Source organism: Engystomops pustulosus, chromosome 10 (assembly GCF_040894005.1).
Source record: "Engystomops pustulosus chromosome 10, aEngPut4.maternal, whole genome shotgun sequence".
NCBI lineage: Eukaryota > Metazoa > Chordata > Amphibia > Anura > Leptodactylidae > Engystomops > Engystomops pustulosus.
In genome coordinates this window covers 34,861,866-34,886,015 of record NC_092420.1, presented here as the reverse complement: position 1 = coordinate 34,886,015, position 24,150 = coordinate 34,861,866, and the positions used below count along the sequence as shown (strand labels likewise).

Sequence of the window (24,150 nt, the reverse complement as noted above, 5' to 3'; positions counted from 1 at the left end):
TTGACATATTTACAGCATGGTTGATAGGAATATTATTTTGTTAATTCTACAGGAAAGATGAAAGATTTACTACTGTAGGTCAGTCACAAGATTTGCTGCAGATTTCTATGGCTGGTGCCAATACATGATCCATGTAACTCAGACCAATAAACGTCTTCCAAATAGACAAAATGTACACATGTTCTCAAAGTCCAAACACTGAGATGTGGAAACTGACATTTGTTACCCATAGGCAAAGTTTATTTTAGTCATTTAAAGAGAACCTGTCACCAGCAACCCTCCCAAAAACCACTCACAGTATCTTTTAAATGCATCTCCTTTATCCATGGGATTAGAACCAACATTCTTCTTACAATACTTTTATTGATGTCCTCTGTTCCAGTCATGGAGGCATACAGCTGCAGTATAAGGTCAAGCTACCCCATGTTCCTTGCTGAGGCCAATTCTGCTAACCCGGCTGAAGAGAAAACCTGAGGGAGGGGGTGAGGAGGAGGTTGATTTCTCTTCACAGAGCTATAGTTACTCTCACCCTCTGCTTTCCGAGGGAGTGGTTAATGATGTAACAGAGCAGAGTCATATACAACCACTGTCTCTCTCACCCCTCCCTTGTGAATTCTCTTCAGCATCACAGAGGTTTTTTTCTGTAGGGGTTCCAGCAAGGAACTGTATAGCATTTCCTACCCCTGATAACAGCCACTGCAAGGGAAAGTAAAGGAATCTGTAAATATGTGTGTGGCAAGTTCTCTATGGCAAGTCAATATTAAAAGAGTCTTCTGCATCAATGCTCAAACAAATTGTAAAAATTTGTTGTGCTGTTGAAATGAAGCAGTTTATATGAATGGCACCAAAGTTATACATTGTGATAGTTTTAAGACCTTAACGACATGTGACATCATGAGGCTAAGTGATGAGCCCTCTGTATACATGCTGGACGTTTTCTGAATACAAAAAAAAAGAAAAAAAAAAAAAGAAAACATGAACAGTGCCACCATCGTTTAAATCACTAAAAATATTAATTAAAATGAGTGATCAAAAGCTTGTACAGCCCACAAAAACAGGAGCAATGAAAACATCAGATTTTCCTAAAAAAAAAATAAGACTTAGGCTACATTCACACGATGTACATCGGTGCTGCGGAGAGGAGCAGGGGATGAGCGCAGCTCACCCCCGCCCCTCTCCATAGGAATATACAGAGCATGCCGCCGTATGTCCTATCTTTCTACGGGCTACGGAGCCTTACGGTGTAGCACTTGTGCTGCATCGTACCACTCCCGTACAGGGCCGTGAGCCCAAAGAAGTGTATGGGGGATGTATAAACGCCGTATATATATGTCGGCCATATATACATCCCCCATACACAGCACGTCGACTGAAGAAAGTTAAAAAGAAAGTTAAAAAGTTATAAGTGTCAGAATATGATAAATGGAAAATTTTGGTTGTGCAAAAGTTTTTAATTATGAAAAATTTTGAATAAAACCCATATAAATTTGTCATCTTTGTGAATTTACCAACCAAAAGAATATACGGGAGGTGTCATTTGGAGCACACATTGAAAGCCATACTTTAAGAACCCATAAGAAAATGGCATAACTGTATTTTTTCGTCACCACCGCATTTGGACTTTTTTCCCAGCTTCCTAGCACATTGAAGGGGACATTAACCCGGTAAGTGGTACCATTTTATGAAAAATTTACATTTTTGCTGAGTTTTTCGGGTTTTGTTTTTGCGGTGTTCACCGAGTGGAGTCAATAATGTTTCTGAGTTATTGTACAGATTGTTACAGACGCGACAATAACAAATATGTAGGTTTTATTGGCTATTTTATGTTTTTTTTTTTACTTTATTAGATGTGTATAGAGAATGTTTGCGTTTAGGGGACTTTTACTTGATTTAATTCTTTTTATTACAGAAACTTTATTAAGTGTTTTAAACTTTTATTTTTAAACCGATCGGCTTGACCAAGCGATGCCTTGATTGTTTGTTCAAGCCGTCATTCATATAACACAGTGTAATACAGATGTATTACATTGTGTTACAGCCAAGTCCTGCTTAAAAGCCCCAGAAGAAAAATCGCACATCCCTGGGGCACTGGCAGACCCTGGGGCTGCTATCGGAGCAGCGGGAACCCCCCCCGCCCGGTAAGCGCAGTGGGGTGGGCTGGTCCAATTCTCCGATTGTGGATGTTAGAGGCGGGTGTCGGCTATAATATACAGCCGATACCTGCAGCGTCTGGCGCTGGCTCCATTTAGGGAAGGGGTTAAATAACTTGACATAAACTTTAATTTAGAGAAACTAGCTCCATCGTCCTTTTTTATCTTGAGTAGGTGGGACTCCAGGAGCCACACTTAATCACCTATTCACGCCCCTATTCCTGGTCATGGATCCCTCGTCTGCTATGGGGTAAAAGGTAACCAGAAGCCCAGTGGATTGGAGGAAATGGCATGATAGTTCCACCCTCCTATTCATAACTACAGGGTCTCACTGAGGGGAGTTTGTATTTAATTAGCATGTGAACATCTAAGTCTCAAGACACTTAGCGTGGATATCTGCTACATTTTTATCAGTAAGGCGATTTGTTTAGACTCCCTTTTTATTTTACAACTGTGTATGTATAGTTTGTATATTGATCCGACAATTGTACGTCTTTTAAGTGTGCACAGTATTTTTGTATATTAAATTTTAAAAATTTAACCAACAAAACCAAGGTTTCTGAAGGGTTAATGTTACCAGGATTCATTTTTAGTAATTGTATAAAGGATTGTGTAATTTCTAATCTGTAATTTGGGTTTCCAAATTGTTAAGGGATTTATGTAGTCAGACGCCAATTTCCTACACGACAGTGTGGAGTTCATTACAGCATTCAAAAGTTTTTATTTCGGATTCATATAGAAACTGTGGTTTCAATGTAGATTGTGGGAAAAAAATGTAAATATACAAAAAAGTTAGTTACAGACCCAAAATATAAATGTATCTTTAGGGTGGTGTACGACAGCATAGGCTTTTTCTATGACCTGCATCTATTGTCTCATCTAGCCAAACCGTACACTGAGAAGACAAAATGCTAAATCATTGAAACTGCGCGGTTTAGTTGGAAGTCTGTTCTTTTGGTAACATACATACTAATCAATCCATATTAGGTCACTAGACTTCTTGAAAGTCATTCTTGGATCTAAGGAATACAAGAGGCAAATTTTTCCTGATTTGATCCTGGAAAATGTATTTGTATATCTATTTTTCAGTTTTCACTCTGGTCAATAAGAATCAAAACAGCCTGACATTTCCTGTACTGTAGAGATCACTTTTCATCACAAACAGGATTACAATGAAAGGTAACACCATTAGATACAAAACAAATGGTATTGTCAGGCTTCAGGGGTAGTGAACCCCCTGGACCACCGCAGACGATGACACAAGCCGACACCTGACACCGGAATCTAAAGGGCACCCAGTCTTCATCAGAGCCTGCCACAAAGCAGGATGGTGTTGCTGCGGCAGGGTGCCACCAGTTCGTTCCACAGGCGCGACTTGTACACGGTGGCAGCCAAGGTCACAGGATCAGGTACAGGATCGGTAGGCAGTCTCGAGGTCGGGGACAGGCAGAAAGTCAGGGCAGGCGGCAATGCTGCAGAATCAGGAACGGAGCAGGAGGACAGGGCAGGCAGTAAAGGAGGCAAGGTCAGGGTCAGTTCCGAGGTCACAAGGGAGAACAGAATACAAGGAATAAACAGGGTTAGCTTTCTCTTAGGCATAGGCATTCTCCCAGGGGTTGCTGGGAGAAGCCGGCTTATAAAGAAACCCGGAAGTGGCCAGCAGGAATCAGCAGGTGCCGGCCAGCCAGGACGGGAGCAGGAACGCGGAGAGGCGAGTCGGACCGGCGTGCCGCCAGACAGAGGGACAAGGGTGTGCCTGTGATCTGGGATGTGGGTCGCAGTTGCACCTGTGACAGGTATGCATCAACACGTTGTCCAAGAAAATGAGACTTCAATGAGTAACAATGTGGAAATTGTTAAGCAAATCTCTGAACTGCTCAAATCAAGCAAAATGGTTGCCACTAAAAATATTATGAAAAACCCACAAGAGAATAAAAGATCCCCCTTTAGAGCTGCAAATAACAAATTGAACTTATTGCATAGACATAAGACGCTAGGAAGCTTTATTCTATGAAATTATGTCCTGGTTGAAGAAGCGCATTAGTTCCCCTTTAAGAACCAACAGAAAGCAGCAAGGTGAGGGGGTCATGACTTATCAATTTAAGAGTAAGTTAAAGGCAAAGTTTCAAATAACATATGAAAAAACATGAGGATGTGAAGCAAAATGCCAACATTTTCTAAAAATGGTACATGAAAACTTAAATATTTAGGGGGAATGTTATTTTAATTATTAGTATCTTCTCGGCGTTGGCCTCCCCTCTTCTAAAGGAAGGAAACATGATCATTCTATTAAGCAAAATGGTTCTTGTCATAATCACTGGTTATCTCCCACATATTATCTTCTTCAGCAGTTCCAAGAAAGAACGTTATAGAGACATCACGAAGTGTGAGATTTTCCAAAAGGACAGTGGTCCAGACAGCTGAGCAGCAGATGTTTTATACTTCAAACACACAGGGGAAAGAATATTATTTTATTAAATCTATGGAGATATTATATCTGGCTCTGCACATTGAAACCCAGTGGATTAAACCTGTGTATGTTTTTCTTTTGGTTCCCATCTTATTTTTGTATTTACATAGTCATATAAGGGGTTGGTTTCTGCAGGAAAAATTGCACCTCCAATTGCACCATTTAATATTCGCTGCAATCTACTGGGAAACTGGAGGAACTGACAATTTAATGCAGTTGCACCATTATCTTATGGGCTATTTATTTATTCACACCCCTACTCACTGTAGTTTGGTCCCGCCCCTGTAACTCGCAAATAGCCGGTGACGAGTGGGACCAGGCTACAATGAACAGAGTGGATGTGTGAATAAAGTTAAACCTGCGGAGCAAAGAGGTGCTCTGGTGACGTAGTTCAGAGCACCTCTGGCTCATTTACATATTTTCAAAACTAAATGTATAGATTATGCAGCCATTCCGGGAAATAAGATGCGGTACATGCACATATTGAGCAGGTCAGTAATAGGAGTCTACCGTAGTCATATTTAAAAGAAAAATTTTGAAAAAAAACAACTTTTTTTTGCTGCCATTTTCCAACACATGTATTTTTTTTTAAATAATGTGGGGTACATTTCTGTTTAAGGGGTATATATTTCTGCCCTCCGACCTTAAAAACCCATTTTTCAAAATACAGTATTGCCTGTTCGTTCATATCACTTTGATATTATTGTAATTCATTGGATTGTGTCACTTTTCTTCTGTGGCTTTGTTGATTCATCTATGTACTAAGGTTTCAAGCTAACCCTTATCCTTTGGATATGAAATAACAAGGCGATTGCTGTGGGCCCAAAACGTGGGGTCCCCATGATCTGGAGAATGGAACCATCAGCAATCCCGAGAATAGTTTGACACAGAGCTCAGCGCTCTCTGTCCATGTGAGTGCTGGAGACAACGGAGTGCTCCTTTATTCCCATACATTTGAATGTAGTGGCAGGGTACATGCTTCTTTTGCCACTCCACCCATTAGTAAGAAAGGAATTCCGCCCCCCCTTTTCCCTGGGTTGCTGGGGGCCTCTGTTCTAGTGATTAGTGGGGGGTCCCAGAATTCAGACCACCACCAATCATTTAAAGAGGACCTGTCACCTATAAAAAAAAAGGCACTGTAGGAACGCCGAACCACGCTCAAAGTGGTCCGGTGTATACATGAGGGGGCAGCTTCCTCCCAGGACCTCACATCCCACTCCATAGGCCGGCAGTGACTGCCAGGATTCATGAAGCCTAGGAGTCACTGCCGGCCTATGGAGTGGGATGTGAGGTCCGGGGAGGAAGCAGACCTCTCATGAATTAAAGAGTACCTGTTTGTATCTTTGTTGAACTCTTCGCTGATGGAGGTTTCCTCCAACTTTTTAAAGAGTACCTGTCACCTATAAAAAAAGGCACTATAGGAACGCCGAACCGCGCTCAAAGCGATCAAATCTTAATTTTTTTTGCTTCTTCTGCAACATCACTTGTAGATCCACAAACTCTGTGTTCTGCTAAGAGATGATAACCTTTGATAGTTTGATAACCTTTCTGAGCTGATGAACAATACTGCCACTGCATCCAATACTATAAGGAAGTTTACCACTTTGTGAGTATTACGTCTGTGAGACCTTAAATCGATTTTAGGAATGATGGGTGCTCTAACCTGTTTACCGTATATACGCGAGTATAAGCCGACCCGAGTATAAGCAGAGACCCCCAATTTCAACACAAAAACCTGGGAAAACCTATTGACTCGAGTATAAGCCGAGGGTGGGAAATGCATTGGTCACATCCTCCCAGTATATAGCCAGCCAAACCCCTCTAGTGAATAGCCAGCCAGCCCCCTGTAGTATACAGCCTGCCCAGCCCCCTGTAGTATACAGCCTCGGGTCCTTCGTTCCTCTTCGGGTCTTCGCGCTCTGCCTGCATACAGAATTATGTCAGCTGCTTGCCAACCTCATCGTTTGTGAGCTCAGGGCATTGCGAGGGGACCCGAAGAGGAGCGGAAAAATCCGAAGAGGATCCGAAGGACCCGCAATGGCACCAGAGCATCGAAACAAGCATAGGACCTACGGGTGACATCGGAAAGGTGAGTTTTGACTTTTTTTTTTTTCTTGACTCGAGTAGAAGGCGATTTATGTTTTTTGAGAAAAAATTTTGTGCTGAAAAACTAGGCTTATATTTGAGTATATATGGTACTTTGTTTCACTACACACTATTCTGCAGTGTGGCCTTATTCAAGTGAATGTGGCTACAATGCAAGCTCTGTGCAGCGCTGAGTAATCTGTAGATGCTATATAAATAATAATAATAATAATTATTTCCTAGCATATTCAGGCCAGAAGCCCAGCCCCTTCTTTATTAGGATCTGTAGAGGTCCCAGAAGTCAAATCCCCTCCATTCAAAAAGTGATGACCTACCGCAACAATATGCCCTTGCTTTATCAGATCAGAAACCTAAAGTTCAGAAAAGAGAACAAAATAGTTAAATGGCCACACAAATGTACTATACTGTAAGTATTGGCAAGCTTTCCTATTGCAGTAGATTTTCCAATTGTAGGTGCCAAAACTACATTACTTAACTACAAAGTCATCCCTGCAAAGTATTCCACACTACTAAAACAAAAGAACATCTGTTGAAAGTTTTTTTATAATACCAAATGTAATCGGACTTATCCTAGAAAATAAACTGGACCCAAGAAGATTGCCAGAAAATTTATGGAAAAGGAGCTTATCAGTCACATGCTCCCTCAAAAGTGCTGTGCTCAGGTACATCAAATTTGAAGAAAATGGGAAAAAAAAAATTCTTATCCATACTCGTTTTCTTAAGTAGAGTCTAGCAGTGTACCCTAACTAGGCCCTGTGGTAATCGTCTGTAATATATACAGTCACAGTTCAGCATCTTCACCTAGTATATTAGTCATTACATAATGTCCATAAAAAGTAATGGGTTGTCTATAAAATGTGGGCCAGGTATTGTGTAAAGAGGTGCCCTTTGTAGAAAGCTTTCCCCTCAGGCCGCGTAATATGGATTCTGGTCTGAAGTAGAGTATACAGAACAGAGTATATGACAACCCCTTTCTTAAATCTGAAGCCATGTTGCCCTCTACTAAGGTCACATAATAAACCTGACTTTTGTGAAGGATGAAAATAACAAAGTGATGAAAATAAACAAAAATTGAGACCTGAAAGTCATGGTAGCACACCCTCTGCCCATATGCCATGTCATGTTTTGTCTGCACCAGTACAATGGAGGAAGTCAGTCTGGTAGAAAGAGACAATATTTTATAGATTGTGCCACAGCCACTAACCAATACAGATGTGTGGTGCTGACCTAGGACTGTCAACAAGCTAAAATTCCAGTAGCATGGGTTGGCAGCCAATATTGAGGATGGTAGATGCTTGAGTCAAGCAGAAGTCATATGATTGGATACAGACAGAACATGATACATGGAAGGTTGCTTATGTGAGCCAACACTGAGCTTAGAGTCGCATTCTAAAATCCAAAAGTGATAGGGGGTAGTAAGAGGGCAGGAATGCTAGTTCTGTATCAAGCATCACTGTGGGACTGTAGGTAAGGCAGATAAATGGGTGACCTCTAATGATGCGTGCACCCGGCATACAAAATCATCATGTGCAGAGCGAACGGGGAGCGAGCAGCAGAAGGCAGAGTGGTCTCGCTAGCTGTAGAACAGCGAGACCACTCTGCAAGTTCAGTGCCTAAGGAAGATCTGATCTGAAACCGTCCGCTGCTGATTGGACGGTGTGAGAGCAGATAAGCATATACACACGCCCCTATAAGCATATAAACACGCCCCTATCCCTGCTGCGGCACCTCCTCTCTGACAATCCGCTACATTGAGAACGGGGCTCATATCTCGGTAGCGGTGGGGGCTAGGAATACAATTCAAAGTGCCCCTGAATCAGTGAGCAAGTCCCTACATTTGTGTATGTTAAAGTTAATAAGTTAACCTCTTGACAACCTGGCCCTTTTATCACTCCCCACCATCAAAAATCTATAACATTTATTTTTACATGCACAAAGCTGCGTAACAAATTGCACTTCATAGCGACAGTATTTTATATTTGGAATAAAATTCCAAATGCAGTGAAATTCGTGAAAAACCGCATTTGCGGCGTTTTCTTGTGGGCTTGGATTTTATGGCTTTCACTGTGCACCCCAAATGATATGTCTACTTAATTCTTTGGGTTGGTGCGATCACGGGGATACCATATTTGTATAGTTTTTATAATGTCTTCATACATATACAAGGATTAAAACCTTCTGTAGCTTCTATTGAATATTTAATATTTTTCAATTGCCATTTTTGACTTCGGGTGCTATTTTCTGTTACAGGGGGTTAAACGCAGTGAAGAAATGTTATTATATTTTGATAGAATGGGCATTTTCGGACGGGGTGATACCTAATGTCTTTATAATTTTTACTGTTTATTTATGTATATGACTTCTATGGAAAGGTTGGTGATTTTAATTTTTAGTTTTTTTTTATTTAATTTTTTGTACACTTTTTTTATATTTCAGACCCCCTAGGGTACTTTAACACTAGGTTGTCTAACTGATTCTACCATATACTGCCATACTACATAGAGGCAGTATATGGGGATTTCCTCCTTCATTACAATGTTCAAATCTCACATCATAATGAATAGGTTAAAATGAGACAGCCTCAGGAAGACCCAAGGCAGTAATGGCAACCAATCGCAGCACCCTGGTGACGTCACAGGGAGTGACTATCTTCACCATGCACCGCCATCTTTTTTAAACCGCCGGTGGCTTTGCCAGTGGCAATGGACGAGTAAACACCCGCGATCGGTGCTAGCAGTATGCAGCAAAAGCTTACCTGTGAGCCCTCTCCAAGCACCTGCAGCCGACAAGCGCCTACTATTACGAAACATGCTGGGAAGGGGTTAAAGTAAATCTACCATAAAGATAGAGCATGGACTTTCACTGTAGAGCAAAAATTCACTCTGTAATCTTTTTATATTTGTTATCTTTAGCCCTCTTCCTTCTAAAATCAACTTTTGCAATTATTCGAATGAGCCTGGATCTCAGCTTTGGCCTTTCGTTTGGATGCACATGTGACTTGTCTGTGCTGCAGATTCCTCAGCTCTTTGTCCCCGCCTTTGTGCTCCTGTACAGCTCCTCCCTCCTGCTCCTTCACAGAGCTCACAGCCTGGTGAGTTGACATGGGTGGGGGACAGAGGAGCTTTACAGGAGCACAAAGTGGGCCAAGAGCTGAGGAGTCTGCAGCACTGACAAGTCACATGTTGTTTTCCGAAATGCATCCAAACCAAAGCCCAACCCCTGGGACTACACAGAGGATTCTGGCAGGGTGCAAGTTAAGTTATCTCACACAATTATATTGTAATGCAAATGCTTAGAGAAAGCAGAAAGGCATATTTGCAATGCAGCTGTAATGGGCTTCTGTATTTAGTGAAAATGAGGTCCCCAGTGACAGGTTTCCTTTAACTTAAGAAAAGAAACCTACAAAATGGATTTTTAGCATTTTCATTATGTAGAATAACCATTAATAGCACTAGATGATGAATGGAATAAGAGCAAAAGAGCAAATATACAGTGCTTTTGGTCTGCAGTTATCTGAACAAAGAACAAATGAGTCCGGCAGGCCAGGGGACAAGGACGGGACAACTTTATAGGGCAAATGTGTTAACCTGCTATCCTGGTGCCAAAATTAATTGGAGTTTGGAACACCCTCATAACGCACCTCACAACATGAACGCATGTTGCGTTCATGTTGCACAAGTTACTCTTAAAACATGAAGGATGTAACACATCAGATATAAGCAGTAAATTTGGATCCTAAACTATAAAAATCATTGTAGAGAATGGTTCACTGTGTACTGTAAAGACTGATGATGTCCTCATTGCCCAGCAAGTACACGGAAATTCTTTGCATTTTTAGATGCATTTGGAGTATAATTGTCTGTACAACCATCTATATCATTTATACAGGCATTAATGCGATCTCTGATTTGTGTCATATACTTCTACGAGAGTAAAAAAGGACAGTCAAGGAAAGTTGCAGAAAGACGAAAATGTGGTTCCTGGAAGCATCTGCATAGAACATTCAATCCCAGATGCTAAAGGGAACATTCTGGAACAACTAGTTTATGTCTTTTAAGTAAAACAGAACAGGCAGACTCTGCTGAGCAGGAAATATCTAAATATTTCTTAAAATGAATAAAACCAACATTTCTTTATTTTATTAAAAAGCACCTACGTAAATTTCTCATCACTTAAAATAAAAATCAAACCTGGAAAAAGGGGAAATATATCAAAAAGTGTCTTCCTCTGTTCTGCAGGGTCAGTAAAAAACATGCATACCTATACATAAAACTAAACCCTGAGGGCCTGTGTGAACTGTCAGCTGTGTTGCCCCCCTGCTTTGGGAAGTAAATCTATACCCCTAAGGCTAAGAATTCTGGAACGGCCTCCTTCATTCCAGGACCCATGTCATCCACATACCGTATGAAGAGTTCCTCTTCACCAAATGAAGATTACTCACATCTGGGCTGTATATCTCATGTAATGAACTTAATGAAGGGCAGAGACACTGAACAGGCAAGGAATATAAGGTAGGACACTTCTTAAACCTACAGGACAACACTAATATAGACAATGTATTGAACTAAATGTATTGAAATGTGATACTTTTCCTCAGCTTATAGAATGAGTATATATGATTTAATCCATAAAGTGAAGTAGTGTTTTAAGCCATTACTAACAGCAGTGTACATTTTTAGCATGTAAGCCTGCCAATGAATAACAAATTCCAGAGCAGTAAAGGGGGGCTTAGTAATAAGGTAATTATTTGGATTCCTTTAAACACTTTACAGCATTTTGCAAAACACCCTAAAGGGTTAAGCCTAATCCCCTCAATGGACTGAGCCTTCTCAGTCCCTGCCAACAAGTCATGCAGGCTCTCACTATTGTTATGACATGCTGTTCTCTCCCAGGCACTGAGAAAGGATTTTCCCCAAGAAAACTTTTTTAGCAGTAGAGCTGCGTCCTCTCGAGTACAGCTTCAAGGACAGCTATGAAGCAGACGATGCATTTGTGGTGCTCTGTGATCCTGCTGCTACCATTCATCCAGTCGGCACCTCCTGGGCGGCCAGATGCACTTTATGACTATGATGCTGAGGAAATATTTGAAGGAATGCTCTTTAAGCAACATTTTGAAAGACACAAGATGGACACAGCAGCAAATGAGGTATCTCAAATATTCTTTTACTGTCATCCAGGAAATATTTAGTTATGGCTGATAATTGTTGTACATACCAGTTGTCTCCCGTGGTTGGCTATAGCAGTACAGCATGGATAGACATATAGTAACTACACATATATTTATAATATGTATAATCAGAAATCTGATCACTAAGAAAGAAAGAAATAATTCAAAGAATCTGGAAATATTCTTAAAAAAAAAAAAATTATCTAAAAAACACTGGGCCCAGTCATGTGTAGTGTCAATCCTGGGTCAAGAAATTGTTTCTTAAAATGAACTTGTTTAGTATTCCCAAGCTGTATACACCTGATTGAATACAAACAAAACCCAACACAGTTGCATTTCCCCAATTAATTAACCTGAACGTAAAGGGAGGTATGAAATACCAAGTTTATGTCAACATCAAAGCCTTTTTTCCAGAAACAGCTGAACCTGCCCTGTTTGAAAGTGAATGGGACCCAACCAATATGCAAGATTAGAGCTGATGCTTGACAACCGATTTATATTACTATACCCCGAGGCCATGGGCCTCACTGCTCTCAAGTTTAAAAACTGTCCATCGAGCCAAACACTGGTTGTGTTGCAGTCAGTGATTGTATAAGGATCATCTCTCCTGCTGTTTGATTGTGGTTACATCAAAATACTACATAAAAAAAAAGAAGGGTTACAAATGCAAAACCTAAGCCTGCCAACAGCTTCGCTTATCCTGCTGTGAGATTTGTAAGAGTTTCTGACCATTTAGAGGGACGTTACCAGGGAAAACCTTAAAATGTACCATTTGTTGTCTTAAAGGACATCTATCACCAGTTTAGTGGTCCATCTTTATTAAGGTAATAATAACTTAGTAAATCAGCCGGAGGCGACGACGCCCAAGTGCCTTTCGGCTTCCCCAGCGCACGCCCCCGCTGCAAGCCTCCTCCTGCTCGCAGCCAGATTACTAGGAGAGAGAGCACATGTCCCGGCTTTGACGTCACCGCTTTGATCGTAATTCCCCGGGTGGCAGCAGGAGGAGGCTTGTAGCGGTGGGCGTGCATAAATTAAAAGCCGGGGAAGCCGAGAGGCACTTTGGCACCAGCAGCCCGAGAGCCTCCGGCTGTTTTACAAAGCTATTATAATAAAGATGCAAGAAAATGTCTAAAAAAAACAGTCCCCCACATGCTCTTGACTGAATGAGAGGTCTAATTAGGACATTGTACCACCAGTCAACTGGTGGTTGATGTCCTTTAGATGTGAAGTATAAAAAATGACACATGAACCCACAACTTTCAGAGGAATGGTGGTTAAGCTGCCCTTTGTTTGTGATCTCATAGTAGTAATGGGTTATATGGGTTATTACAAATTCCTCTCCATGGCAAACCACCCCATTATCTATAAAGGGGTATTCAAAGTGATTAGTCAACCCCCCCCCCCCCCTTAAGACCATTTTAAGGATGGCAAGAAGGCTAAAGATCTTGTCAATATATTTTAATATACTGCTATGTAACAATTTTACTTCATACACCACCCATTTGCATGATAAAGTAAAAAAAAAATAAGAAGGGCTGAATCACTGGACCTCCCATCCAGGCAATAATGCAAATGCGCCCGAACGCCGCACCTACACTTCGGGTCTGCTCATCTCTACCTAGGACATGTTTTAGCCTTTGTGCAGCAATAAACTTTGTTGGTAGAGGGGGGTTTACGATTTGTCATCCTATTTGTAAATGAATATGTGTTTTATTTTGTGCAGGCATGTGTACTTGATGAACTTATTATTTCTTATATTATAGCAGAACGGACTTATAGTTCCCAAGGGAAGGTTTAGAAGACAAGATCAAAATGTTACAGATGCTACAGAAGCTAAAGGTAAAATATTTACTATTTAAATTAATAACAATTAAAGAAAAAAAAAACTTAAAGGGAACCGCTCATCCATACTCAGCCATACTACTTGCCCCCTCAGATATGAAATGTACTTTTAAGAATTTCCTCTTTTATGTGAAATCTCACCTGTTTAATGGTAGTAGTTTAATGGAGCAAAGTCTGTTGACAATGTTCCTTTAAGTTGCCATTTAGGTTTACAACAAATCCTTAACAATGTCTATAGACATAGCAAAATGCTATCCAATATGTCATGGTCCTTTGGTTGCAACATTACACCACCATGTTACAATTTACTTTTATGGTTGATCAATTTCTGACTCAACATTACTGACTCATCATTTGGCTTTCTAAACATACAAGTAAGGGTTACTTTCTTAGAATCTTTCTTTGACGGGCAGAACACAAGAGTAACATCATAGGTCCACTCTCTCTATCCTGTAGCCCGTCTTCCCTGCACCCCCCCCCCCCATGGTTCCAGCAATTTTATTTAAATGTATTAAATCTTTAAGTTCAGTACAATTTAATTTGGTTGTTGTTTTTTTTCTCTTTAATTGAATACGTTTATTCCAGATTTGCCTACCTGCTTGGCTTGTGTATGTCTCAGTGGATCAGTGTACTGTGAAGAAACAGATATAGAGGAAGTTCCCCCTTTGCCTAAGGAAACTGCCTACCTGTATGCACGATTCAACAAGATTAAGAAAATTACTGTGAAAGATTTTTCTGATTTCCGTAAGTATGCTGAAGTCTTAGTTATCTCTGTAATTTTACTCAAGTTTTCTTCAGTCACATCTACTGGACATCTACTATCAGATAACCTGATGGTAGATGTTTATAGTCACCTCCCTGTCCCATCCCCAACGACTATAACCTTCTATTTTCAAGTTTCTAGAAAAATAGCCTTCTTAACTATGCAAACGAGCTTGAGGCGCGCTGCAGATAATTAATTAATTTAAGAACTCCCGCTAAGCCGATTCACACACAAACACAATGCTGAGAGTCGGTGACATCACCGGCTCTCCCTCTGCAATTCGTGTGCTATGCATTGTGTCGGGATGCCAATCGGCCGGGAGCAGAGTTCATAAAATTAATTATCAGCAGAGCCATGAGGCGCTCAGACTGGTTTTCCTAGAAAAAGAGTTTTAACCATGCAAATGAGTCAGTCATTCTCAAACATGAAAATAGAAGGTTATTGCCATTCAGGTTGGTATCTGATGGTAGATGTCCTTTAAATTAGATTTGTAACTTTATTTGAAGAAAACTGTGTAGGTCAAGGTGTCAAGGTATAGGGTTATTTTATGTCTTAAAGGGGTATTCCCATTTGATGAAAAGTTATACAATTTTCCAATAAACTTTCTGTATCAATTCCTGGCAGTTTTCTAGATCTCTGCTTGCTGTCATTGTATAAAAAGCTTCTATGTTTATTTCCAGTGAACAGAAATCTGATCATGTCACACAGGTGCACAGCCCATTATATAACAGAGAAATCATAGCCGTGTGATATAACGAGCCGTGCACCTGTGTGACCATGGTCAGATTTCTGTCCACTGGAAATAAACATAGAAGCTTTCTATACAATGACAGCAAGCAGAGATCTAGAAAACTGACAGGAATTGATACGGAAAGTATATTGGAAAATTGTATAAATTTTCATCATACAAACAATAACATTAATTTGCTGTAATGGGAACACCCTTTTAATTATTCAGGCAAGTGCTGGCCTGTACGCAGCTCTGTTTCATTCAAGTGAATGGGGATGAGCTGCAGTACTATGTACAGCGGGCTGCTTGTAGGAATTGGAGACTGTAGCATTCATTTGATCCCTTCAGCTCTTATATTTACTGATCATAGACAAACTCCTTTAACTCCTTTATGACTGCCTTAAGGCTATATACCTCCTATTTGCACACACACCATGCAGATAGCACACATATATATACGACATGACGTCAAATTGTAAACGGTCATACCTCCGGAACCAAGGCATCTAGAAACACAATTCTGGTGCCACATTGATGATGGGAAAACCACTCTTTAACCCCATCGGTTGCCATGGCTGCATGGTTTCTGAGGATTCGTTACAATGAGCCAGTGACGCCCAAATGTCCAAAACGCGAGTCCACAAGAACGAGACGCACATGCGTTTTGTTTTTATTTTCAATTTTTCCACATTTGCAATTTTTTCCAACATCCCAGTACACAGCATGAAATAATAAATAACATCACGGAAAAGTAAAATTTTCGCACAAAATAAGCCCTCACACAGCTCTGTATACGGAAAAATGAAAAAGTTAAGGCCTCTTCTTCATATTCAGTACTTAATGTCATGTAACCAGGGTGATGTCATCTAAGCTCCTGTTACATCTGCAACATCTACCAAATGTATAGATCTGATCACATGAAATCACAGCATGTTTCCATGGAGGCATGATAAGATTTCATGTGATCAGATACATACATGGGATACATGTTGCGGATGTGACAGGACCTTAGGTGATATCACCCTGGCCCCATCACTTTAAGTGCCCAATGAGTCCTCTCTCAATGTTCCACACAACAGCATGTCATAGCACTGAGACCTGTCAATCAGGAACAAGGAGGAAGGGCAATGCAAACAAACACTGAATATGCAGGGCCTCATAGGACTTTGTGACATTGAACTCAGGGGACTTGCATATAAGTTTACAAGCAGATTTTTCAACATTGTGGCAAAGGAAAGGAACCACTCAGGGGTAAGGGCAAAGCTTTTTAATAATCGTTTTTAATGAAGTATTTATTTTGGATGGGTTCAATTCAATGGCAGGTTCTCTTTTTAAATGCAGATCTTTATTCCAGACTGTAACTTTAAGTATGGATATCTCCAGTTCTGTTTCACCTAAAAACACAATATGATATCATGCTGAGCAGAAGATTCTGTTTTTTGCTAAGACCCCAGAATTGTGTTTCTAGGTCCCAATGTTCAGGACATATGACCATTTGAAATGAGTTCCCCCTCCAGCCTGTGAGCTGAAGGCAGAAAGCTCTTTGAAACAATATATGTACCCGGTTTCTCTGAACCTGGAAAAATGGTGATAGATTGACATATTTGAAATATTGCTCATATTTATAACATATATTGGTAAATTTTACCTCTTGTTAAAAAAATTTTTTTTTGGGGGGGGAGTGACCAAAAAAAAGCATAAACTACATTAACTGCTAATTCTATTATTTTTTTTTTAAATAATATTAATACAATTATTCTATTAAGTTAAAGTCTCACATGTAATGAAAAAGATATTTAAAGAAGAGCAGAACAGAATTGCAAAGATTTACCAGGACATCCGGATACCAATGACAATCGGGCACAAAGTGGTTCATACTGAAAGAATACCAGAGAATTTTGTACAGTACAGACAATCCCCAGGTTACATACAAGACAGGTTCTTTAGGTTTCTTCTTAAGTTGAAATTGTATATAAATCGGAAACTAATTATAATATATATTAGTATATTTTATACGGTAGCTCCAGACATAAAAATTTTTGGTCCCAGTGACAGTTGGATTTTCAAAATTATTGCTGTAATGGGACCAAGGAGTATCAAAAAAAGGTTACATTATAGAAACCTTACAGCTGATCATTGCAGCCTGGGACTAAAGTAAAGCATCCAGAGAGCTTCATCAGAGGTCACAGTGGGCAGAGAGGTCATCTGTAACTAGGGGTCGTCTGTAAGTAGAGTGTCCCTAAGTGGGGAACCACCTCTATATTGGCTCAGTGAAACATCTCCCTCATGTAACCCAGAGTTATTTTTCTGTTTGATAGCTACCCTAAAGAGGATTGACCTGACTGGGAATGATATAGAAGAGATTGAAGAGAAAGCGTTTGAGAAGCTGGTTAATCTTGAGCAGCTTTCACTGGCAGAAAACAAATTGACTAGGATTCCAGCTTTACCGAATAAACTGACCTCGTTTAATGCCAATTATAACATGATCAAGAGCAAAGCCATCAAAGCCAATGCTTTCAAGGTAACTGTACAGAATGTATTGCAGCGCTTGGAGTGTAGACTACGGTACTTTTATTCATGTATATACCTTAGGGCTTCTATATTTTTATTGGAGATTTGAACAAAGCCTATCCATATTCACATTATGTTCATTCATATTTGCTGACATTTGGTTGCGTGGAACAGAGATACGAGTAGAAATCTTTGGGTGCACTCAGAAAACCCTTCTGGGTCGTGACACCTCCATCTTTTTGGGTTTAAGAAAATTTGGGGAGCTTTTAACGCCAGTCTTAAAATTCCCCCTCGCTGGCGGTCCTGCACCTCTGTTCACTAAAAGGTCGGAGCCTCGGACAAGTGTGCGCCAACTCTTTGGACCTGTAGACCAGGTCTGTACTAGTGGAGTTTTTTTGCTATGGTGTCTGCTGGTTTCCCGCCTCTGCTTGCCCTCTGCCCTGCACATATTGCACATCATACCCAGAAAGACATACAAAACTGCCCTTACTGCCTTTACGGTTTTCCTCTTTTTTTGAATTACATGGGAAAATACACAATTTTAACTGAAGTGATTAGCACATTCATGCATTTATTGCAAATGACAATAAACTTCTTCTTATAGAAACTGACCAACTTAGGATACCTCTACCTGGCTAACAACCAACTAGACAGCGTGCCAGCAAACCTACCAGAGAGCCTACGAGTCATTCATCTACAGGTAGGTGTAAATCAATTGTACATGATGTGTATTTTGCAATAAAGAAAGAGAATAGCTCATCTCCTAGAGGCAAAATCCCTTGCAGTGCCTGGCAGGTAGGCAGTCCTCTTACATGGTAGATTGTTGGATGTGCAACTTCTGTGTCTCTATTCATTATCATAGTAAAGTGTAACAGTGTGTAATCTGTTTCTGAGTTGTAGGTCTGCAAAAAAATGGTCCATGTATTACCGGTATGTCATCAGTTTATCCATATTCACAAAAAATACAGACGTCTGGCAAATAATGTCAGTAGCTTGTCCCAACCCCTTGAAGGGTCACATGATTGTGTTCAATAGCAAATGATCCGCAAATGCAGACCACATGTCGATGAAATTACATGTTTCTATGCATGAGTCCATGTGTCACTGTACCATTTGGAAATAAATAACACACAGATAAAAACACATGGATGAAAACATTTGTGTTTGCAGCCTAAATAAAAGTCTAATTTTCTCCTTCCTTTAGTTCAACAACATAGATTCTATCACGGATGATACATTTTGCAAAGCAAACGACACCCGCTACCTGCGACCCAGACTGGATGAAGTCAGAATGGAAGGAAACCCGGTTATCCTTGGAAAATATCCAAACAGCTTCACCTGTCTGAAGATTTTACCTTATGGTTCATATTTTAAATAGTGAGGAGGCTTCCCATGTTTTTCAATACCAATCAACAGGAAAAAAATTAGGTTGATGAATTTTAAGCAAATTGTTTCACAGTAATAGCTTAGATTTAATCTATTCAGTAGTATAATGGTGCACAATAGTGTATAGCTACCTCTATTCCACTGCCACTTACAACTTCAACTTATCACACAGCAACATAAAACTCATTTATTGAAAAAGGAGTAGGACAGCCAATAGTTCAGGACGCATTACAAACAGCCCATGGTTTTTTTTAAGTGTAACTGCAGACAAAATATTTTTTTTTTGTGCTAAAGAAACTAGATATTGTGGAAACTAAATTGTTTTGTCCCCAAATAAAAAATTTGGATTTTAGTGCCACTACATGTGAACATGCCCTTAGGAACACAATATTCAAGCCCTGAGTATTCGTACCTTTTTAAGAATATCTGTAACAAAAACCACTAACCTCATAAGGTCACCTTTTCATAAATGTTTACCACCAACATCTGACCAAATGAAAATTTTAGCTTGTTGTAGTCCCAATTAGTTGGACTGTGAGTTAATGTCAAGATCCAATGGCCCAGCAGTTCTCACTCCCCTCACCTGTGCTTCAGTGAAAAGGGGAACCTGTTATTACTGGAATATCCCTTTGAGTACCGTACAAAAAGTCATTGGTGGAAATGACTATTCACATGTCTATTCACTGCTAGCTTGCAGAGGTCATGAAAATGGTGAGAATGTATGCAAAGAGAGTAGAACAGAAACATGCATATATTTTCCTGAAACACACTTTAGTTACATGTAACTTGGAAGTCAATGTAGAAACAAGCATGTGATCGGAGACTTCCTCAATGTAATCATTTCTGTGTAGTTGATATTCATGCTTACAATCCTCTTGATTTATTGTACAGTATAGTTTAAAGGACATCTAGCACCAGGATGAGCAATTATTAGCAATGACATAATGGTGTGTGCCCCCTCTGGCAGGAGCTACTCTTCTTTAGGCTTCCTATGCCCTTTTAAGAAAGAGAAAGGCTTTATAATTATGCAAATGAGTCTGAGGTGTTCCAGGCTCCATAAACACCTATACCATATAGCATGAGAAGGTAAAAGAAGAGCAGATGCTGCCAGAGGGGTACACATCAGTATATCAGGATGCTTGGTTTACAATTGTTCATGCTGGTGGCAGATGTTCTTCAAGTAAATGGTAAACTGTAGATTACAATGGTCATAAACTCACCAAGATACTAGGAAAAATAGTAGGATGGATAACGGGATTAAACCCCATATTATGACTGACATGTTTTGTGTTTATTTAGCACAACACTGATCCACTAGCAAATTACCACTAAGATAAAGGAATATTTTCAGTCCACAAATTCAACCACTGTTCCTAGGTTGTGCTTTGTAGAAAACAATTCACAGTCACTGAGCTGTGATCTCTGGAACATCTACTAATGAAGTTTTATTTTATTTTTTATTATATCAGTTTTTATGTCGTTTGCATGTTTATAAGAGTTATAATTGTTAAAGACAGGAAAATATATAAAAGATAGTAAGAATCTTGGCTGAGCCAAGCCTTAACAAAAAATGCCTTTGTTTGTAATTAATAAATGTATTTACATAGCGATGGTAAAGTGTCAACATTTTTCAAAAAAAATGGGTCTTTAACTTATCCATGTAATTGAAATGTGCCTCACCCCACTCACATATGATTACTCACATATATAAAATGTAGCTTCAATGCATATATAAGGGTCAATCATCATAATCCGATTAAAATAAATGAGATCTGTAGTTGATTAATTTAAGTGAATAGAGAATAAATGGGTTTTCTAGCCCAAAAAATATAAATTACCTTTACACAGAACAAAACTTTAATATGAGAGGCTCAGGGTTGCTATACCAAGCACCACTCATCGGCTGAATTGCAGCGGAACAAGTGTCAGGACATAGGCAGGAGCAGACAGCACTAGGGTCTGCAGCAGGGCTCCTAGGTGAGTGAAAGAAGCCGAATCTGCAATAAGCCTCCATGACAATAACACAACACAGAGATGCCTGTATCTTGCTTTATCTTGTCTGTTGAAGAAGGGTTGTGCCAAGTTGTAATCTAATCCCCTATCCTGTAGGGGTCTGAACGTTGGGACCGTAATAGAGTGGTGAGTTGAGCATGCGTCCGGTCTTTCCATTCAATACTATTGGAGTGTTGGAAATTTAGGATAACAATTTAACTTGGTACAAATCCTTTAAATGCTATACTGACAGATTGAAAACATAATAGACAAAACATTTACAGGTAAAATATGTCCTACCTTAAACTGAGAAAAGGTACTCTTGCGATATTCACACCACTCTGTAAATGCAGAAAGTGTGCGGAAGAAGCCCAGGAGATTCAGCGATTTCTGTGCCCTGAAATTTATCGATCAGAAGGAAAACAATGTATTTCATTACAAATATGGCCCCTTCACACAAATGTATGCTATGCCTGGGCCAAAACCTAATCCCTCCCATGTCCATAGGGAGCCGTGGACAATGCACTTTTATGACGGGGCATGCTAGCTGCTGTTCATACGGCTAGCATACGGCCATACACAGTCGTGTGAAAGGTGCCTAATATTGAAGCCAAGTGTGCATGCCTGCTACATGTAAGACATTTACTTGTAATAATTATCCCAAGGGCCAATTTCTGCCTTGAGTTCTCTTTTGGAAATTTCACTAAATAATTCCTGGTATCAAGTGTTATCATGTACAGCTTCAGTCACAAAATATATGAAAAATTAAAGTAGTGTCTTCTATTCTATATGATATCACACACTATATAACAAACCAGAAGGGACATTAGGCAAATTGTTAGCAATTCCTTGTATGCGAATAAGAGATAATCCATTCTTTGGGTGTTACAATTCTCACTAAGTGATGGAGCAGTAGATGAAGCATCACTTGCTTTCATTGTCTATGAGAGTGCTCAGATACCCAAGCACTGTGCTAGGCAATTTCTGGCACTCCAATAGTATGCTTAATAATCGGCATCATTCAATAAGTCTAAATGTAATTGTTAATCCCAGGTGTCTGAACTTGTGAATGTGAGGGGTCCTATCATTTGGATAGCTTATTGGCCGTTGTTCCACATGTCCCTCCCAAACTGATCACCTAACAATAACTTATCCTATGGATCGGCCATTAAAAGTCTAGGGCTGCAAAACAATGCAGTACATCACCAAAGCAATACAATGTATTTCTTTTAGAACAACTCAACTTTGTGCAGAGTTCTAAGAGAAGAGACTTTTTTTTTTACCTCAAATTTCCCCTTTTATAGCCTTGTTATTTTTACAGAGAAAGGCAGAGAAAAGAAATCATCAAAAGAAATCATCATACGAGTAAACACCCCCAGTGCTTGACTGACAGCCTGTATAATGATGTGCTCCTGGTGCTGGCGCCCCCTGCAGCCTGTGTGTGCATGTGTGTGTGTAAAGGAGAGATACAGCCGCTCCAGACAGCCATGTTACAGCAGAACATGTCAGATTCATGTGTAGCTGATGTCTGTGTCTCTCACCTGTATATTAGGAGGATGCAGCATGTCAGCAGATACAGCACACACTAGCCATGCTTTACTATACATTACACACAGACATGAGCAGGGGGAGGAGAGGGGAGGGGGAACAGGGGTGACATCACTGCCTCTGACCATGTGACCAGCCTCATTTACATGATAAAGAATAGATGATTTTACAATGGATAATGTATGAAATAACTAGGCAGCAGCAGGCCGACGGCAGCTGTGTTACCTAGGGCATGTGCGCACCAGCTCTCTGAAATTTAAAAGGGACAGCATGCCGCTTATTGGCGCTGGCCATCCTCTGTTCTAATAAATGGCTCTTCCTGTCACAGCTGCCAGATCTTTGTGCTCTTATGCCTCTGAGAAAGCGTTTGAAACCTGTCTGTATACTCTCCGTTGTGACCTCCTGCTACGCTCCTGACCATGATTTTATCCCGCCTGCCCTGACCTTCCAATAAATCCCAGACTCCGATCCTGTGCCACCTGTCCTGACCTTCTACCTGAACACAACTCAGATTTGGCCTGCTGAATCTGTACCTTGCCATGGCTGCCACCACGAGCAAAGACACGACTTTGGAGCGACCTGGTGGTATCCCGCGGCATCAAGTCCAACCTGCTTTGGGGAGGGCTCTGGTGAAAACCGGTGCCACTTAGATTCTGGTCCCAGGTGTCGGCTTATGTCATCACTCAAGGTGGTACAGTGGGTCCACTACCCCTGATGATGTCACCCCTGTTACCCCTCCACTCTCCCTGCTCACGTGTAATGTATAGTAAAGCATTGCTAGTGTCTGTGCTTTATCTGCTGACATGCTGTGTTCTCCTATACACGTGTGAGACACAGACATCAGCTACACAAGTGCCTGAGATGTTCTGCTATAACATGGCTGCCTGGAGCCGTTGTATCTCTCCTATACACACACTGGCTGAAAGGGGCGCCAGGAGCACATGGAGGAGCAATTACACCATTATACAGGCTGTCAGTAAAGCACTGAGGGTGTGGCTGTGCCTTCCACTCATGAATAAGCTGGACAGCTGAATATGATAATGACTCATTAGACATCTCACAGGTCATTTGCTTACGTTTACAGGCATGTAGAGGGACAATGACTACATAGAGGCAATGCTTGCTACTGGCAGTTTATAAAATATATTTTGTTTTGGGGGTTAATTTGCTTGGCGGGTTCTCTTTTAACCCTGCATGAATCTATACATTTCTATATTTCTCTAGCAAAACATTTGTAAGATGAAAATAAAATCAATATTCAAACAAAAACATGCAATTTCACCTTACCGAGATACAAGCTCCTTTAAATCAGAATTCCAGTCGCAGTCCATAAAGATTTTGAGATGAATAACCTCACATCTTTTTGTCTGTTAAAGATACAAAATTGGAAACAGTTCAATAGAGTTGGACATTTCTACCCTTTTAATGTATTCACAAAGCATCGATACAGTCAGATTTATCAGGTGTTTATCCTGAGGATCTGAG

At 40.3% G+C, this 24,150-nt stretch overlaps 2 protein-coding genes across 10 annotated transcripts in view; one reads left to right on the top strand and one right to left on the bottom strand.

The window, feature by feature from the left end:
• Positions 1 to 24,150, bottom strand: part of CENPP (centromere protein P) — a 169,710-nt gene that overhangs the window by 130,639 nt on the left and 14,921 nt on the right. For all 8 annotated transcript variants that reach the window (XR_011850380.1, XM_072128263.1, XM_072128264.1 and 5 more), the window contains exons 5-6: positions 23,953 to 24,032; positions 21,418 to 21,514 (exon numbers count right to left, since the gene is read on the bottom strand). Coding sequence is in view for 7 of the 8 variants with exons in the window: in XM_072128263.1 (XP_071984364.1) it covers positions 21,418 to 21,514; positions 23,953 to 24,032 (177 nt within the window). In the remaining variant the exon portion in view is untranslated. The remainder of the gene's footprint in view (positions 1 to 21,417; positions 21,515 to 23,952; positions 24,033 to 24,150) is intronic.
• OGN (osteoglycin) lies at positions 11,098 to 20,742 on the top strand. 2 transcript variants are annotated; one of them, XM_072128270.1, is made up of 7 exons: positions 11,098 to 11,237; positions 11,619 to 11,872; positions 13,660 to 13,732; positions 14,321 to 14,479; positions 17,547 to 17,749; positions 18,344 to 18,439; positions 18,944 to 20,742. In XM_072128270.1, exons 2-7 carry the CDS (start codon positions 11,699 to 11,701, stop codon positions 19,115 to 19,117), a joined length of 879 nt encoding a protein of 292 aa, XP_071984371.1. In that variant the 5' UTR covers positions 11,098 to 11,237; positions 11,619 to 11,698; the 3' UTR covers positions 19,118 to 20,742. The 2 variants fall into 2 exon arrangements, with proteins under 2 accessions (XP_071984371.1, XP_071984370.1); XM_072128269.1 differs by having other exon boundaries at positions 11,099 to 11,237; positions 13,657 to 13,732.

Excerpts from the sequence above, each read along its gene's own strand:
- OGN (XM_072128269.1), top strand. The coding sequence starts at position 11,699 with ATGAAGCAGACGATGCATTTGTGGTGCTCTGTGATCCTGCTGCTACCA. Across the intron at positions 11,873-13,656 it reads TGGACACAGCAGCAAATGAG|CAGAACGGACTTATAGTTCC; the intron begins GTATCTCAAATA and ends CTTATATTATAG. Across the intron at positions 13,733-14,320 it reads AGATGCTACAGAAGCTAAAG|ATTTGCCTACCTGCTTGGCT; the intron begins GTAAAATATTTA and ends CGTTTATTCCAG.